At 46.0% G+C, this 20,215-nt stretch overlaps 2 protein-coding genes across 2 annotated transcripts in view; both read left to right on the forward strand.

Annotated features, from left to right (window-relative positions):
* The window catches only part of LOC134984379 (zinc finger protein 585A-like), a 290,470-nt gene that overhangs the window by 40,746 nt on the left and 229,509 nt on the right, over positions 1 to 20,215 (forward strand). The gene's annotated exons all lie outside the window — the stretch shown is intronic.
* On the forward strand, positions 3,998 to 5,188 carry LOC134984378 (gastrula zinc finger protein XlCGF17.1-like). The gene has a single exon (XM_063949974.1). It carries the CDS (start codon positions 4,036 to 4,038, stop codon positions 5,074 to 5,076), a length of 1,041 nt encoding a protein of 346 aa, XP_063806044.1. The 5' UTR covers positions 3,998 to 4,035; the 3' UTR covers positions 5,077 to 5,188.

The raw sequence follows: 20,215 nt of genomic DNA on the forward strand, positions 1-20,215 counted from the left end.
TTAGATCAACACAGAGGACTCGTGGACACTCGCTCAGGTTAGAGGAGAGGAGATTCCGCACAATACGGCGTAAAGGCTTTTTCACGGTAAGGACAATACGTGTTTGGAATTCCCTGCCAAAGGGAGTTGTGGTGCATAGTCATGCATTATAGTTACTATAAATAGGGATAAAATGGAACGGCTGACAGCAGCATCAGTCAGAAATTGTTGTCAAATCATCATGCATAGGAGACCACAAATAGGTTGAACTCGATGCACAATTGTCTTTTTTCAACCTTAGATACTATGTTACTATGTAATAAGCTTAGTAGGAAAGCCCCATTTGTATTGCACATTTCCTTGGGTGGAATAGACGCCTTTGGCCAGCGTCACAGAAGAAATATTTGGAAATATCTGCAGATTATCCAGGCAATCAGTTGTGGACGAGGAATACAAAGCAGCCTGTAGAATGTGTTCTTTAATATGAAAAAAGTGGACCCTGAGCAGAGTGTCCCTCGGTGCTTGGATAGGGGCCTGTTTGGACTTTGAGAGTCTATGGATCCTATCAATAAGAAGGTCCTTGGCAGGAGCCTAAGGTGGAAGCTTCTGAAAAGAGGACCGTGGCATAATCAGAAAGCTCAGCATTTGTAACAGAATCCAGAACGCCCATTATTCTGATATTATTTCTCCGAGACCTGTCTTCTAAATCAATGACTTTATCATGAATAGAGACCATGGGGCAAATTTACTAAGGTGGGAGATTTTTAGAACTGGTGATGTTGCCCATGGCAACCAATCAGATTCTACGTACCATTTATCTAGCTGCTTCTAGCAGATAATAGATAATAGATAACAGTTCTAAAAATCTCCCACTTTAGTAAATTTACCCCCATGTCTTCCTGAAGGGTGTCAGGTGCTGAAATCAGATCTGATTGTGAGACGCAACAATCTCTTTCATTTTAGTCTGTACGAGTGCCAATCTCACTGATATCTGACCCCAAAGCTTCAAATATTAGCGTTAAGTTCTGAGGTTTTCAGTCCTTAAATGTAAATAACATAGAATGTATAGAGCGTAGAGTAACAGGACACTCTAGAGTGTCTTAAGACATTCTCAGCCATTACAGCTGGGCTGTGCAACTGACAAGTAGAAGCAGATGATGTTGTAGCGGTCTCAGAAGGACCACCTGAATTTGAGGTACCAAAGAGATGGACAGGTGGGGCCAATTTGGTACTTTTTAACCTTTTTTGGAGGCATGGGGTGTCATTCCGAGTTGATCTCTCTAGCAACTTTTTGCAGCGCTGCGATCAGGTTAAAACTCATCAAAACTGCACACGTCTGCACCGCAATTCGCAGGCGAGTCGTACCGGTACAAAGAGGATTGGTGATAGGCAATGGATTTAATGAAGAATCCATTCGCACAGCCGATCGCAAGGTGATTGACAGAAAGAGGGCGTTTATGGGTGTTAACTGACCGTTTTCTGGGAGTGTTTGGAAAAACACAGGCGTGTCCAAGCGTTTGCAGGGCGGGTGTCTGACGTCAAAAAGTCTGAAGAGACCGCAGCGGCTGAGTAAGTCCAGAGCTACTCAGAAACAGCAACAAACTTTTTTGTGCCGTTTGCTGCAAAAGCGTTCGCACACTTGCAAAGCGAAAATACACTCCCCCTTAGGTGGCGACTATCTGATTGCAGCACAGCAAAAAGTTGCTAGCGAGTAATCCTCTCAAAATGACCCCCATAAGCCGGCTCCAAAGAGACTGACCTCTCAGAGATAAGAATATACAATCTATAAATAAAAGGAGCAGTAGTACGCTGTCAGGAGGTTACATCAAGATGACTCAGTTCAAAATTACATTCTTAGTCGGGGTGACAGGGATAACCGAGCCTAAACTTCAAGTAAACGTAATGTAATGCAACTCAAATAACACAGTAATGACTGAGAAATTCCACTAGAGGTCAGCGTGATCACAGATGTGAAGTACTCAGCACAGAGAGACACAAATGGCAAAATATAGGGGGTAATTCCAAGTTGATCGCAGCAGGAAATTTTTTAGCAGTTGGGCAAAACCATGTGCACTGCAGGGGAGGCAGATATAACATGTGCAGAGAGAGTTAGATTTGGGTGTGGTGTGTTCAATCTGCAATCTAAATTGCAGTGTAAAAATAAAGCAGCCAGTATTTACCCTGCACAGAAACATAATAACCCACCCAAATCTAACTCTCTCTGCACATGTTATATCTGCCTCCCCTGCAGTGCACATGATTTTGCCCAACTGCTAAAAATTTCCTGCTGCAATCAACTTGGAATTACCCCCATAGTCAGTGAATGAATCCACAATATAATATACTGTGAGGTTGTGATCAGAGTGTAATGAGCTGTACTCAGACGATACTTAATACTGGGCTCTGCATGTAGACTGAGAGGAAGTAGATTATAGTGGTACCATATAAATAGAGGGTAGTTTCACCTCCAGGCAAATGCTTCAATTTAGTGTAGTGACCCCCGGTCCAGCTGTCAGGACACTTATTTAGCAGCTTATATTAATTTTAAACCTTATTGAAGCAAAGCATGTGATGACCAGGCACCAGGATACAAAATGGTAGCCACCTCACTTCCTAATATCACCGCCGGGCTCCGGTGACTGTGTGCAGCCCGTTCTGTCCCCAGGAGAAGTGGGAGAGCAAGTGCTCCCACCTGAGGCAAAATCGCCTCCAAGTCAGGTATCCAGAGCGTGCAGGAAAGACTGGGCGCACTTATCCCCAAACTACAGCCCGTGGCTTCAGCGGCGTCACTAGGCTGCGGCAGTGAACAGTACCCGGAGTGAGTGGCTTTAGGCCAGTAGGAGTGGACGACTTAATAGATTGGGTCTTGATCCCAGCAGTGGCTGAGAGCTATCAGGTAGGGTAGATAAGAAGCCACATACGGGGAGATGTACTAAACAGTGATAAAAGTGTAGTGAGCCAGTAGAGAAGTTGCCCATGGCAACCAACCAGCATTGATGTAACATTTATAATTTGCATACTATAAAAGTATACAGAGCAGCTCATTGGTTACTATGGGCAACTTCTCCACTTTTATCACTGCTTAGTACATGTCCCCCATAGTGAGGAAATCTCCAGAAAGCACGTCTGGATGGACCACGCCCCTCTTATTTATTATTTTATATACTTACAGGGGTGACAGGTGTTGTACATCCCTGCAAAGGCAGATCCAATCTCTTTCTCATCAGACTCTGCTGTCTTCCCTGCACTCTCACTCAGATGTTCACTGCTGCCAGTAGCACACGTATGAGAAGCAGAAGTATGGCGGCAGCTGTATAGATTCTATTATGTAATTCTCTATATCATACTGACCGTACTCACATCATCCTTATTACTACTAAGAGAATATAGAGGTAAAACACATGATGGGGGTGTAAGAGTGGATTATAACCTAGCAGATGATGATTACAGGGTATTATATGGTGTATTGCATGTAAAGTACCTTGTTCCATACCTACTCTGCTGAAGCAATATACTTTATATAAGGGTGAGTAACACATGTACAGGCTTACCAGCGTATGAGCACACACATAAAGGAATGCTACCTTACCAATGCTTCCAGGAGTAACGTTAGGAGACATTTCTCTGATCCATCAGCTCATATGACTGATGTTATTGTTCATCTAGAATCTCCAATTCATACGATATGTTCCCCATCCATTGTTTTACATTGGTGCTGACATAGGACTTGGCGAGTGACTACATCTCCATTTATACTTCATGGTTAGTTACCAGTACAAGAGAGAGAGATATCTAAGTCTTATTATAATATTACATTTGTTATTGTGATGTTCTCAGGAAGATGGACACAATGATAGTCTGAGACACAATATTATAAAGCCTTCATTAAAAGTTATGTTTTATTATACACACACATTTACAATTAAGTGTCCCAGAGAGTCGTCTTCTCCTATTGTTTACAAGATTAATATTGTTACAGAAAATGTCACATTTCCATAATGTATTTTATTTCCAGCAGATGGACACACAAGCAGGAATATCTCAGAAGGACATCTAATGTTATCCCCGGATTGTGACATAAAAGATAATGACAGTAGACAGGATTCTCCAGGAGATAACCCCATTACCCCAATTATACATCCAGCTCTATCAGCTGATCCCTCTGATCCTGGGAAATGTTCTCCTGATCACTCTGATATTGGTGCATCTGTTACAGCTCTGACAGTAGATATAGTGTTTCCCTGTTCTATAGATGCCAAATGTTTTACACAGAACACAAAGCCTATTAACCCACACACAGGTAAGGTAGGTGAGAGGCCACTGATATGTTCAGAGTGTGGGAAATGTTTTACATACAAATCAGATCTTGTTAAACATCAGAGAAGTCACACAGGTGAGAAGCCATTTTCTTGCTCTGAGTGTGGGAAATATTTTACCTGGAAATCAAAACTTGTTGCACATCAGAGAAGTCACACAGGTGAGAGGCCATTTCCATGTTCTGAGTGTGGGAAATGTTTTGCACACAAATCAGATCTTGTTATACATCACAGAAGTCACACAGGTGAGAAGCCATTTTCTTGTTCTGAGTGCGGGAAATGTTTTATCCAGAAATCAAAACTTGTTACACATCAGAGAAGTCACACAGATGAGAGGCCATTTCCATGTTTTGAGTGTGGGAAATGTTTTGCATGCAAATCAGATCTTGTTATACATCAGAGAAGTCACACAGGTGACAAGCCATTTTCTTGCACTGAATGCGGGAAATGTTTTACAAAGAAATCACAACTTGTTACACATCAGCGAAGTCACACAGGTGAGTGGCCATTTCCATGTTCTGATTGTGAGAAATGTTTTGCACACAAATCAGTTCTTGTTAAACATCAGCGAAGTCACACAGGTGAGAAGCCATTTCCATGTTCTGTGTGTGGGAAATGTTTTACACAGAAATCACATCTTGTTTTACATCACAGAAGTCACACAGGTGAGAAGCCATTTTCTTGCTCTGAGTGTGGGAAATGTTTTACACAAAAATCACAACTTGTTTCACATCAGCGAAGTCACACAGGTGAGAAGCCATTTCCATGTTCTGAGAAATAAATTCACTCTTGTTGCATGCAATAGACATCACTGAGGTGAGGAACCATTTTAGTCTTCTGCAGTATACTTCTTATTGCCATGCATTGTTATTAAAGGTTCTTATCCTATCTCCTATGCTTTTTATAATATACATGCTACCACTGGGTATAATAATCAGACGTCATGTCCTCATCTACCACTTCTTTGCAGATGACCTGTCTTTTTCTCGAGGTACTGAGAACCCAAAACCAATCCTAAATGGTTGTCTAGCTGAGCTCCAGGTGTGGGTGATGCCAGTTGGCTGTGACTCAGTCCTGGTGAAACAGGTCCTTATGATAGAAGTTCACCAACAATGGGCAGGGCTACAGCTCACCTTTGCAAACCAACTAGATTTATGCTTGGCGGTTCAGAGTTACAAAATGCCGATCATGTGCAGAATCTTGGTGTCCTGGATGGTGGAGTGACACTTAGACATCAGGTATCAGCCACAATCGGATCCTCATCTGAGGAACATAGCCAGACTCCCGCACTTTTTTTTTTTCCCTCAGAAGATCTACCTACAGTCATACATGCACTTGTATCATCACGCATAGACTACTGCAATGTCCTCTACCTGGGTCTCCCAGCAAAAGAATTGCACCGCTTGTAGCTTGTACAGAATGCAGCAGCCAGGCTGTTACCTAACCAGCCCGTTCCTGCCACATAACACCCATTCTCTACTCCCTTCACCGGCTGCCTGTAAGATGGTGACTCTGGTCCTAATTCAGGTTGGATTGCAGTGTGTGATCCAAAAGGAATTTATTGAGAAAAAGTTGCGGATGCATGCGCAGCACCCATCTTGCGCATGCGCCTGCATTCTCTACGGGGGGCTGCAGGAAATGCTATTGTTTCTTGTTAATCAGGCAGAGGTGGTCATGGGGTGGGGGGCAATGCTCCATTTCCAGTCAGAAAATGGAGCGTTGCAAGTGCGGCGAGAAAGGGAGGTGGACAAACGGGCGTGATCACAGTGGCTGCATGACATCACACGCAGCCATCGCAATCGAGAAGAACGCGGTAGGGATCCTGCGGGCACAGCTAAGCTGGCAGGATGCTTCACTAGTTTCTAAGATGAAACAGAAATTGTGAAGCGATCGCAATTCCTGCTTCATTAAGGGGGAGGCGCTGGTGAGCATACTGGGCTGCCTCACCCTGCGATGGGCGGCCCCCAGCCTGCTAGAAAAAGGATTGCAAATTCTGCTAATCTTACTGACTTACTGTAGGCCCCTATTACACAATCTTACTGACTCTCCCAGCCCTACATGACCAGGGTCCATCAAGCCGTGTGTTGCCTTTGTCAATCCGTAATAAGTAGGGGTAAGGACGTTAACCACCTAGGAACATCCTCCCTTACACGTCACCTGCAGCACATTCATCAGAAGTCATTGTCAAGTTCAGAAACTTTGGGTAAGAGCATAAGCAGTCCACTGACACATAAATCCCTTCTTCCTGTTGTACCTAAGCTCCTGCAAGCCACACCACCAACTCCCTCAATGTCAATTTTCTCCTCAGTCAGGAACGTCAGTAGTCCTGCAGGCCCTGTCACTGGCATGACTGACGAGTCCTCTCCTAACCAGGATTCCTCTGGGGGATCCTTGAGTGGTATGCCTACTGCTGCTGCTTCCACTGCTGTTGTTGCTTCTGGAAGTCGATCGTCATCCCAGAGGGGAAGTCAAAAGACCACTTGTACTACCTCAACTAAGCAATTGACTGTCCACAGTCTTTTGTGAGGAAGATGAAATATGACAGCAGTCACCCTGTTGCAAAGCGGATAACTGAGGCCATAACAACTATGTTGGTGTAGTAGACATGCATCCAGTATCCGCCATTAGTGAAGTGGGATTTCAGACAGTTGATGGACATTCTGTGTCCCCGATACCATCTAGATTCTTCATTAGGCAAGCGATTCCCGAACTGTACAGGATTTACAAAAGTATTCTCAGTGTCCTGAAAAATGCTGATGTACCCAGTGTCCACTTAACCACGGACATGTGGACAAGTGGAGCAGGGCAAACTAAGGACTACATGACTGTGACAGCCCACTGAGTAGATTCATTGCCTACCGCAGCAACAACAGCGGCGGCACCAGTAGCAGCTTCTCACAAATGCCAACTCGTTCCTAGGCAGGCTACGCTGTGTATCACCAGTTTCCATTAGATGCACACCACCGTCAACCTCTTACGGAAACAGAGGGACATCATCGCACAATGGCTTACCCCACTTAGACTCTCCTGGGGATTTGTGATATCGGACAACACCGCTAATATTGTGCGTGCATTACATCTGGGCAAATACCAGCACATCCCATGTTTTGCACATACAATTCATTTGGTGGTGCAGAATTTTTTTTAAAACGACAGGGGGGCTTGTATGCAATGCTGTCGGTGGGCCGAAAAATTGCAGGCCACTTTCGACATTCAGCCACAGAGTGCCGAAGACTGGAGCACCAATAAACACTCCTGAACCTGCCCTGTCATCACCTGAAGCAAGAGGTGGTAACGAGGTGGAATTCAATACTCTATATGCTTCAGAGGATGGAGGAGCCGCAAAATGACATTCAAGCCTACACATCCACCTATGATACAGGCAAAGGAGGGGGAATACACCTGACTCAAGCGCAATAGAGAATGATTTCCGTGTTTTGCAAGTTTCTCAAACCATTCAAATTTGCCACACGTGAAGTCAGTTCAGACTCTGCCAGCCTAAGTCAGGTCATTCCCCTCATCAGGCTTTTGCAGAAGCAGCTGGAGAAATTGAAGAAGGAGCTAAAGGGCCCTACACACTAAAAGATTATCTGTCCAATCTGGCTGATTGGAAAGAAAATCTGGCAATGTCTGGGAGCAAATGGCAATTGACTATTTGCTCTCAAACATTGGAAAACAGACAAAAATGGACTTTAAGACAAATTGGTTAAGTTTGTTTCATTAAACCAATTTATCTGAACTGTTTTTGTCCATTTTCTTGATTTTGGTAGCAAATTCTTGATTGCCATTTGCTCCCAGACATTGCCAGATTTTCTTTCCAATCAGCCAGATTGGACAGATAATCTTTAAGTGTGTAGGGCCTATTAGATGGAGCGATTGCATTAAGTATATGGGACTTATGGATGGAGGGTTTATACCTAAAGAAGCCTTAATGTGTGGCGCACTCTTTTTTGTTTCATGAATAAATGAAAACCTAACTTTTATTATTTTTATGTAAGATAGATTTTTCAATAGGCATGACATAAGGCAATTGATTGTCAGCTGGAAAAGACAAAAAATTATGGAAAGATATAAAAGAATTTATATACCAGCACTACCTATGTATGGGTATATGGGTAGAGCAATAATTGATATAAGCAAGTGAAATATAAAAGGGATTTAAACACAGGTTTTATTTATCAAATTTATGAGATCCTTTCACAACGGGATTGTGATCTCAGAAAAAAACTTTTAAAGCTGTGCCCTGCAGAGCGTTACTACTGCATACAACCTAAGTGCTCCCTACAGAGTATTACTACTGCATACAACCTAAGTGCTCCCTGCAGAGCGTTACTACTGCATACAACCTAAGTGCTCCCTGCAGAGCGTTACTACTGCATACAACCTAAGTGCTCCCTGCAGAGCGTTACTACTGCATACAACCTAAGTGCTCCCTGCAGAGCGTTACTACTGCATACAACCTAAGTGCTCCCTGCTGTTATGATCCTGATGCTCAGGACAGGGGAGATCTTATGCGGTGAGACCTGAGCACCAGGACGGAATGCTGGGATTGGGAAATGGGAAGGAAATAGCCCCTAGCACCCTATCTCCATTGTCTTACCCGTGTTATCAATTCACGCCTGAACAACTATGGTTTCTTGGGCCCATGGCAGCCGCGTTTGAAGGGCGGATTAGGTCTGCCCAACTCCGATGCCCCCTCAGGTCTTAAAGAGAGACAAAGCTTGAACTGAGACATGGTAATAACAAGGGGCCCTCTAACTGAAACAACCACGCTAGGGGCTATAAACTACCTAAAAACTAAACGTATGTGCGGCACGCCGCCAAAGGGAAAGAACTACAAAGAAAACCACTGTCCACTCCCCCACACGGCACCGCCGAGTTCCGGGGAGGACAGTGAAAGCGGAAACCTCCGCAAATGCACCAATTCACAGAAGTAAATACTAAGCGGCATAAGCCGCAACACGCGGCTGATGCCGCTACTCACGAAACCATGCGAGAACAGGTTCGCAAGGACTAGAAGGATTCCCAGGACCGGCTTCGGACCTCCAAAGTACAAGAGGGTAGGGAGCAAGATCCACCAAATACAGCTGACGGGAACAGAGTTCTGCAAGGCAGGAACAGCAAACAGGAAGCTATCACCGGCGGGGCTGCAGTGTGCCTGGCTCACATAAAAAGACCATGCAGGGAGCACTTAGGTTGTATGCAGTAGTAACGCTCTGCAGGGAGCACTTAGGTTGTATGCAGTAGTAACGCTCTGCAGGGAGCACTTAGATTGTAAGCAGTAGTAACGCTCTGCAGGGAGCACTTAGGTTGTATGCAGTAGTAACGCTCTGCAGGGAGCACTTAGGTTGTATGCAGTAGTAACGCTCTGCAGGGAGCACTTAGGTTGTATGCAGTAGTAACGCTCTGCAGGGGGCACTTAGGTTTTATGCAGTAGTAATGCTCTGCAGGGAGCACTTAGGTAGTATGCAGTAGTAACGCTCTGCAGGGAGCACTTAGATTGTAAGCATTAGTAACGCTCTGCAGGGAGCACTTAGGTTGTATGCAGTAGTAACGCTCTGCAGGGAGCACTAAGATTGTAAGCAGTAGTAACGCTCTGCAGGGAGCACTTAGGTTGTATGCAGTAGTAACGCTCTGCAGGGAGCACTTAGGTTGTATGCAGTAGTAATGCTCTGCAGGGGGCACTTAGGTTTTATGCAGTAGTAATGCTCTGCAGGGAGCACTTAGGTAGTATGCAGTAGTAACGCTCTGCAGGGAGCACTTAGATTGTAAGCATTAGTAACGCTCTGCAGGGAGCACTTAGGTTGTATGCAGTAGTAATGCTCTGCAGGGAGCACTTAGGTTGTATGCAGTAGTAACGCTCTGCAGGGAGCACTTAAATTGTATGCAGTAGTAACGCTCTGCAGGGAGCACTTAGGTTGTATGCAGTAGTAACACTCTGCAGGGGGCACTTAGGTTGTATGCAGTAGTAATGCTCTGCAGGGGGCACTTAGGTTGTATGCAGTAGTAATACTCTGCAGGGAGCACTTAGATTGTATGCAATAGTAACGCTCTCAGGGAGCACTTAGGTTGTATGCAGTAGTAACGCTCTGCAGAGAGCACTTAGGTTGTATGCAGTAGTAATGCTCTGCAGGGAGCACTTAGGTTGTATGCAGTAACGCTCTGCAGGGAGCACTTAGGTTGTATGCAGTAGTAACCCTCTGCAGGGAGCACTTAGGTTGTATGCAGTAGTAATGCTCTGCAGGGAGCACTTAGGTTGTATGCAGTAGTAACGCTCTGCAGGGAGCACTTAGGTTCTATGCAGTAGTAATGCTCTGCAGGGAGCACTTAGGTTGTATGCAGTAATAAAGCTCTGCAGGGAGCAGCTGTAAAACAGGATTTTTCTGAGGTCACAATCCCGTTGTGAAGGATCTCATAAATTTGATAAATAAAACCTGTGTTTAAATTCCTTTTATATTTCACTTGCTTATATCAATTATTGCTCTACCCATATACCCATACATAGGTAGTGCTGGTATAGCAATTATTTTATATCTTTAATTTTTTTGTCTTTCCAGGCTGACAATCAATTGCCTTATGTCATGCCTATTGAAAAATCTTTCTTATATAAAAATAATTAAAGCGATGTTTTAATTTATTCATGAAACATAAAGAAAAAAGAGTGCACCACACATTAAGGCTTCTTTAGATATAAGCCCACTAGCGTTTTTTTCTAAACCCCCTAACCAGTCATTGCAATTTGCTTAATGGCGCACCTCCAACCAGATTAGCTAATCTTTGGTATTAACACTTTTGGATTATTCCCTCTGTCGGTTGGTTCATACATAGAAGGATCATAAAACAATTATCATTTGGGCCTGTGCATAGGGGGTAATCCAAGTTGATCGCAGCAGGAAACTTTTTAGCAATTGGGAAAAACTATGTGCACTGCAGGGGAGGCAGATATAACATGTGCAGAGAGAGTTAGATTTGGGTGTGGTGTGTTTAATCTGCAATCTAATTTGCAGTGTAAAATTAAAACAGCCAGTATTGACCCTGCACAGAAATTAAATAACCTACCCAAATCTTACTCTCTCTGCATATGTTATATCTGCCACACCTGCAGTGCACATGGTTTTGCCCAATTGCTAACTTTCTTGCTGCTGCGATCAACTCAGAATTACCCCCATAGTCCCTCAGACTTAACGTCTTCCCTGGAAATACTTGTGGATGGAGCCCTTCATTCGCTTAGGCAGGATTCAAGGGTGGTCAATCTGTTGAAATCAGAGCACTATATTTTGGCCACCGTGCTCGATCCTAGGTTTAAAGCCTACGTTGTATCTCTCTTTCCGGACACAAGTCTGCAGAGGAGGAAAGACCTGCTGGTGAGAAAATTGTCAACTTAAGTGGAACGTGACCCGCCAACAGCTCCTCCTTCATTTTCTCCAGCAACTGGGGCTGCGAGGAAAAGGATAACATTTCCGAGCCCACCCGCTGGACACAAAAGTAACAATACAAGTGACACATACACAGGAAATTGTTTCTGTCACCATAGCGACAATTATCTGATAATAATAAGATTTTAAACCTACCGGTAAATCTATTTGTCCTAGTCCGTAGAGGATGCTGGGGACTCCGTAAGGACCATGGGGTATAGTCGGGCTCCGCAGGAGATAGGGCCCCTAAAAATAACTTTGACTATGGGTGTGCACTGGCTCCTCCCTCTATGCCCCTCCTCCAGACCTCAGTTAGAGAACTGTGCCCAGAGGAGATGGACAATACAAGGCAAGATTTAGAAATCCAAGGGAAAGATTCATACCAGCCCACACCAATCATACCATGTAACCTGGATCATACATAACCAGTTAACCGTATGTACAACAACAGCAATGGTCCAAGACCGACTCCAACTGTAACATAACCCTTATGTAAGCAACAACTATATACAAGCCTTGCAGAGTTTCCGCACTGGGTCGGGCGCCCAGCGTCCTCTACGGACTAGGAGAAATAGATTTACTGGTAGGTTTAAAATCTTATTTTCTCTTATGTCCTAGAGGATGCTGGGGACTCCGTAAGGACCATGGGGTTTATACCAAAGCATCCAATCAGGCGGGAGAGTGCGTATGACTCTGCAGCACCGACTGAGCAAATGCTAGGTCCTCCTCAGCCACTGTATCAAACTTGTAGAATTTAGCAAAAGTGTTTGACCCTGACCAAGTCGCCGCTCGGAAAAGTTGTAATGCCGAGACGCCTCGGCCAGCCGCCCAAGAAGAGCCCATCTTCCTAGTGGAATGGGCCTTAACCGAATTTGGTACCAGCAATCCAGCCATAGAGTGAGCCTGCTGAATCGTATTACAGATCCAGCGAGCAATAATGTGCTTCGAAGCAGGTGCGCCAATCTTATTGGCTGCATACAGGACAAACAGAGCCTCTGTTTTCCTAATTCTAGCCGTCCTGGCTACATAAATCTTTAAGGCCCTGATTACGTCCAGGGATCTGGAATCCTCCAGGTCACTTGTAGCCACAGGCACCACAATAGGTTGATTCACATGAAATGAAGAAACCACCTTAGGCAAAAATTGCGGACGTGTCCTCAATTCAGCTCGATCCACATGAAAATCAAGTAGGGGCTTTTGTATGACAAAGCCGCCAATTCTGATACTCGCCTTGCAGATGCCAAGGCCAACAACATGACCACCTTCCAGGTAAGAAATTTCAACTCAACCTTGTTAAGCGGTTCTAACCAGTGTGATTTTAGGAACTGCAACACCACGTTGAGGTCCCACGGTGCCACTGGAGGCACAAAAAGAGGCTGAATGTGCAGCACTCCCTTTACAAACGTCTGGACTTCTGGAAGAGAAGCCAATTCCTTCTGAGAGAAAATCGAGAGGGCCGAAATCTGTACCTTAACAGAGCCTAATTTGAGGCCCATATCCACTCCTGTCTGTAGGAAGTGGAGAAAACGACCCAGATGAAAATCTTCCATAGGTGCATTCTTGGTCTCACACCAAGACACATACTTTCGCCAGATACGGTGATAATGTTTTACCGTCACCTCCTTCCTAGCCTTTATTAAAGTAGGGATGACCTCTTCTGGAATCCCCTTTTTCTCTGACGTCCTAGTGGATGCTGGGAACTCCGTAAGGACCATGGGGAATAGCGGCTCCGCAGGAGACTGGGCACAAAAGTAAAGCTTTAGGACTACCTGGTGTGTACTGGCTCCTCCCCTATGACCCTCCTCCAAGCCCCAGTTAGATTTTTGTGCCCGACCGAGAAGGGTGCACACTAGGGGCTCTCCTGAGCTCTTAGTGAAAGTTTAGTTTTAGGTTTTTTATTTTCAGTGAGACCTGCTGGCAACAGGCTCACTGCATCGAGGGACTAAGGGGAGAAGAAGCGAACTCACCTGCTTGCAGAGTGGATTGGGCTTCTTAGGCTACTGGACACCATTAGCTCCAGAGGGATCGAACACAGGCCCAGCCTCGGAGTCCGGTCCCAGAGCCGCGCCGCCGGCCCCCTTACAGAGCCAGAAGCAAGAAGAGGTCCTGAAAATCGGCGGCAGAAGACATCCTGTCTTCACCAAGGTAGCGCACAGCACTGCAGCTGTGCGCCATTGCTCCTCAGCACACTTCACACTTCGGTCACTGAGGGTGCAGGGTGCTAGGGGGGGGCGCCCTGAGCAGCAATAAAAACACCTTGGCTGGCGAAAATACATCACATATAGCCCCCAGGGCTATATGGATGTATTTTAACCCCTGCCAGATTCCACATAAAAGCGGGAGAAAAGGCAGCCGAGAAGGGGTCGGAGCCTATCTCCTCAGCACACAGGCGCCATTTTCCCTCACAGCTCCGCTGGAAGGACGTCTCCCTGACTCTCCCCTGCAGTCCTGCACTACAGAAACAGGGTAAAACAGAGAGGGGGGCACCAATTGGCGTAATATTACCAATATAGCAGCTATAAAGGGAAAAACATTTATATAAGGTTATCCCTATATATATATATATATATATATAGCGCTCTGGTGTGTGCTGACATACTCTCCCTCTGTCTCCCCAAAGGGCTAGTGGGGTCCTGTCCTCTGTCAGAGCATTCCCTGTGTGTGCGCTGTGTGTCGGTACGTTGTGTCGACATGTATGAGGAGGAAAATGATGTGGAGGCGGAGCAATTGCCTATAATAGAGATGTCACCCCCTAGGGAATCGGCACCTGAGTGGATGAGATGCTGGAAGGAGTTACGTGACAGTGTCAACACTTTGCAAAAGACAGTTGACGACATGAGACAGCCGGCTACTCAGCTTGTGCCTGTCCAGACGCCTCAAAAGCCATCAGGGGCTCTAAAACGCCCCTTACCTCAGATGGTGGATACAGACGTCAACACAGATACTGACTCCAGTGTCGACGGGGAAGAGAAAAACGTGACTTCCAGTAGGGCCACACGTTACATGATTGAGGCAATGAAAAATGTTTTGCATATTTCTGATAATACAAGTACCACTAAAAAGTGTTATGATTCCAGCACTCCTGACCGGAGGAGATTTTATGACAAGGACCAGAGCGCTGGAATGGAATGCAGGTAATGGGAGCAGGGAAGACTAGTTGCCCCTGGCGCCCTAACTCTATTGTCTCACCCGTGCTATCGGAAATCCCCTGCGAGACTATGGTTTCTTGAGCCCCTGGCAGCCACGTTTGAAGGGCGGATTATGTCTGCCCAACTCCGGTGCCCCCCGGTCTTAGTGAGAGACAAAGGGAAATCCGAGGCAGGATGATAACAAGAGGACCTCTGACTGACAACAGGCCAGGGGCAACAAGCTAACGAACAAAAACAGAAGTATGTGCGAAAACCCGCCAGAGAAAAGGACAACCAAAATCCACTTGTCCAATACTCCTACCCAGCACCGCCGGATACCAGAGTGGACCTGTGGAAGCGGAACCCTCCGCAAAATGCTCCAAAACACAAATAATAAATAATAAAGCGGACAAGCCGCAACACACGGCAAGGCCACGACTCACGAACACCACTGGATGTTATATGGTGATTAGTCAGGACTCCAGGAATAAGATGACAAACTTCCGAGTTCAGGACTTCTGAATACTGGAATGATACAGCAAGACTGGAACAGACTCTCAGCAAACAGAAACAGCATGCAGGAAGCTATTACCGGCATCTGTGAGAAGCCCTGGGAGTGTATTTAACAAGGAGTCCTCCAATCAGCTGCCAAAAGGCCGATTAGAATAAATGCCGTGCAGCTGCCTTGCTGCATGGTCAGAGAGCAGGAGAATACATTAACTCTTAAAGCCTAGCAACGGGGAACACAATCCGCCAGTGGCGTCCCCGTTGCTAGGGTCCGTGCGGCTCAGCGCGCCCGGCGTCCAGCGTTGCCAGGGAGCTGGCGGCTGTCCGCATACGGCGTCCCTGGTTGCTAGGCGCCGAGCCGCACCGACGAGCGGACCCCGGTGCCTAACAGTACCCCCCCCTTGAGGAGGGGTCAAGGAACCCCTAAAGCCAGGCTTCCAAGGAAACTCCCGAAAAAATGCCCTCTTGAGCCTTGGGGCATGAAGATCCTTATCCAGGACCCAGGACCTTTCCTCTGGACCATAACCTCTCCAGTGAACCAGAAAATAAAGCCGGCCCCTGGACAACTTGGAATCGAGAACCTTCTCCACCAGGAACTCCTGTTGTCCCTGTACATCCACTGGAGATCTTCCCTGAGAGATCTTCCGAGGAAATTTATTGGAAGAAATGTATGGCTTCAACAGGGAGCAATGAAACGTATTACCAATCCGAAGAGATTTTGGTAAACGTAACCGGAAAGCAACTGGGTTAACTTTTTTAATGATATGAAATGGTCCAATAAATTTGGGTCCCAACCTAGCTGAAGATTGTCGAAGTCTAATGTTACGAGTCGACAACCATACCCTATCTCCCACCTTAAAATTGCAAGGACGTCGGAGCCGGTCTGAAAAAAATTTCTCACGAAAGGCCGCTTTTCTGAGAGCAAGGTGCACTTTTTTCCAAATGGCTCTGAGATGGGAGGTTAAGGTTAGCGAGGAAACTGAGGAATGTTGAAAAAAAGAATTAGCTCTGGGGTGAAAACGAAAAACTGAAAAGAATGGAGACACGTTGGTGGAGGAATGACAAGAATTATTGTAAGCAAACTCCGCCAATGGAAGAAACTCGGACCAAACATTCTGGAGTTTGGCTGAGTACAAACGCAAATACTGTTTCAATGATTGGTTAACTCGCTCGGTTTGCCCGTTGGACTGTGGGTGGTAACCAGATGTTAATGACAATCTCATCTTTAATGAAGCACAAAAACACTTCCAGAATTGTGCAACGAATTGTGGACCCCGATCAGAAACAATATCAGTGGGCAACCCATGAAGTCTGAAAATATGGCGGAGAAACAACACTGCCAATCCTTGGGCAGATGGCAGTCGGGGAAGGGCAATGAAATGAGCCATCTTGCTAAAACGGTCTACTACCACCCAAATGACTCTGCATCCAGCTGAAAGGGGAAGGTCCACCACAAAATCCATGGAAATATGAGACCATGGCCTGAGAGGGACATTCAAGGGCATAAGTTGCCCGATAGGCAAGGAACGGGGAACCTTATGCTGTGCACAAACCTGACACGAAGAAACAAACTCCTTAACGTCTTTAGAAAGACCAGGCCACCATACTGAGCGGGAGACTAACTCCAATGTCTTAGAGATCCCTGGATGCCCGGAAACTTTGTTATCATGGAACTCAGTCAAAACATTAGCTCTCAGGAACTCAGGGACGTAAAGACGACCAGCAGGAGAATTTCCAGGAGCTTGGTGTTGAAGCTGTTTTAACTGGGTAAATAAATCTTGTGTGAGGCCTGCCCAAATGACTGAAGATGGAAGTATGGGAGTAACAGGACTGTTATCATGAACCGGAAGAAAACTGCGTGACAGAGCATCTGCCTTGGTATTCTTGGAACCTGGCCTGAAAGTTATAATAAACTTGAAACGAGTAAAGAACAAAGCCCAACGAGCCTGCCGGGCATTCAGCCGCTTAGCTGATTCGATGTATTGCAGATTTTTATGGTCAGTCAATACTGAAATGGTATGTGTTGCTCCCTCCAGCCAATGCCTCCACTCCTCGAAAGCCCATTTTATTGCCAGTAGTTCCCGGTTACCAACGTCATAGTTGGATTCAGCGGAGGAGAATTTCCTAGACATAAAGGCACAAGGATGTAGTTCCTGAGACACTGGATCCTTTTGAGATAGAATAGCCCCTACTCCAACCTCCGAGGCATCAACCTCCACAACGAAGGGCAATCCTGGATTGGGATGTCTAAGGACTGGAGCCGAGACAAAAGCTTGTTTCAAGGCCCGAAAGGACAACTCCGCTTCACGCGACCAGTTGGTAGGATCCGCTTCTTTCTTTGTCAGAGCTACAATGGGAGCAACCAGGTCGGAGAAGGAATGAATGAACCTCCTGTAATAATTCGCAAACCCTAAAAAGCGCTGAATTGCTTTTAAATTGGTGGGTTGCGCCCAACTAAGGATGGCCTGAAGCTTCTTTAGTTCCATGAAAAATCCCCGAGGGGAAATAATGTATCCTAAAAAAGATACCTCCGTGACATGAAACTCGCATTTCTCCAGTTTGGCATATAGATGATTCTCACGTAACTTTTGAAGAACCTGACGCACCTGGGTAACATGTTGTTCAATAGAGTCAGAATAAATCAGGATGTCGTCTAAGTAAACGACCACGAATTTCCCTAGGAAGTCACGGAGCACATTGTTAATGAGGTCCTGGAAAACTGCTGGAGCGTTAGACAAGCCGAACGGCATCACTAGGTACTCGTAGTGACCCGACTGAGTACTGAAGGCTGTCTTCCACTCATCTCCGGACCTGATTCGGATGAGGTTATACGCTCCTCTTAGATCGATTTTGGAGAAAATCACAGCCGAACGCAGCTGATCAAAGAGGACAGAAATCAGCGGCAGAGGATAAGTATTTTTAACTGAGATTTTATTTAAGGCTCTATAGTCAATGCAAGGTCTGAGCGAGCCATCCTTTTTCTCCACAAAGAAGAAGCCTGCACTTAAAGGAGATTTAGATGACCTAATAAATCCTTTCCCTAGGCTCTCTTTAACATAGTCATTCATGGCCGCAGTTTCTGGCCCGGATAAAGCATATAACCTTCCCTTTGGCAATGCGGCACCAGGAATTAGCTCAATGGCGCAATCATAAGGCCGATGGGGAGGCAGAATGTCTGCATTGCCCTTGGAGAACACATCAGCAAACTCCTGGTACTCCACGGGAATGAGTTCAGGAATTGCAGCAGCTATTCTGACTGGAAACGAAATACATTCCTTATCACAGAAGGCACCCCATTGAGAAATCTCCCCTGACCGCCAATCAATGGTGAGATTGTGAAAGGCCAGCCAAGGGTGACCCAGAACCACTGGAACTGCTGGGCAATGGGTAAGGAAGAACTCGATCTTTTCAGAATGAAGAGCTCCTACCGTAAGTAGTGCAGGGGGTGTACAGAGGGAAATAACCCCATTGGACAGTGGACTCCCATCTAAACCATGCATGGTGACACTCCTACCCAAAGATAACTGAGGAATGCCTAAGGCCTTGGCCCAAGTTAAATCCATAAAGTTTCCTGCGGCTCCACTGTCGACAAAAGCCGACACCGAGGAACTGAGGCTGCCAAAGGAAACCTTAGCTGGGACTAAAAGGGAGTTATGCAAGGAGATAAGCTGCAGACCTAGGTGAACCCCCTCACAATTCACCTGGTCAAGGCGTTTCCCGACTTATTCGGACAATTACGAGCAAAATGTCCCTTACCCCCACAGTACAAACAAAGACCAGAGTTTTGCCTTCTGGCTCTCTCTTCAGGAGACAACCGGGAGAGACCCATCTGCATGGGCTCCTCTATGTCCTCAGGGATGGAATATACACACGGAGATGACCTGACCGATGCTCCTTTTTCAGCCTTCCGCTCTCTGAGACGACGATCAATCTTAATAGAAAGCTCCATGAGTTTATCGAGAGTCTCAGGAGCGGGATACTGGAGGAGACTGTCTTTAATAGATTCTGATAAGCCGAGGCGAAACTGACTGCGCAGGGCTGGGTCATTCCAGCCACAGTCATTCGACCACCGGCGAAACTCCGTACAATAAACCTCTGCGGGATTCCTACCCTGTCTGAGAGCGCGCAACTGACCTTCAGCGGATGCCTCTCTATCAGGGTCGTCATATAACAGTCCTAAAGACCCCAAAAAAGCGTCTACTGACAACAACACCGGATCATCTGCTTTTAAACCAAATGCCCAAGTCTGGGGATCCCCCTGGAGCAAAGAAATAATAATCCCGACCCGCTGAGATTCAGTACCCGAGGAGATCGGTCTTAAACGAAAATAAAGTTTACAGGATTCTTTAAAATTAAAAAACTCTTTTCTATCCCCAGAAAAACGGTCAGGCAAATGCATTTTTGGTTCAGGAACTACCCTCGGGGAAGTTCGTAAAAGATCTTCCTGCGACTTCACCCGAAGGGAAAGATCCTGAACCATCTGAGTAAGTTCTTGAATCTGACTGACTAAGAGCTGACCAGGATTTGGTCCTAACCCTGTTGGATTCATGAGGCCGACAATTTCTTACAAAAACTGAAAAAGAAAAAATTAAACTCCGTTTAATTTTAAGTTTTGGTTTGGCCGGTAATAATGTTATGATTCCAGCACTCCTGACCGGAGGAGATTTTATGACAAGGACCAGAGCGCTGGAATGGAATGCAGGTAACGGGAGCAGGGAAGACTAGTTGCCCCTGGCGCCCTAACTCTATTGTCTCACCCGTGCTATCGGAAATCCCCTGCGAGACTATGGTTTCTTGAGCCCCTGGCAGCCACGTTTGAAGGGCGGATTATGTCTGCCCAACTCCGGTGCCCCCCGGTCTTAGTGAGAGA

The sequence above is a fragment of the Pseudophryne corroboree genome (assembly GCF_028390025.1).
Source record: "Pseudophryne corroboree isolate aPseCor3 chromosome 3 unlocalized genomic scaffold, aPseCor3.hap2 SUPER_3_unloc_5, whole genome shotgun sequence".
NCBI classification, from domain to species: Eukaryota; Metazoa; Chordata; class Amphibia; order Anura; family Myobatrachidae; genus Pseudophryne; species Pseudophryne corroboree.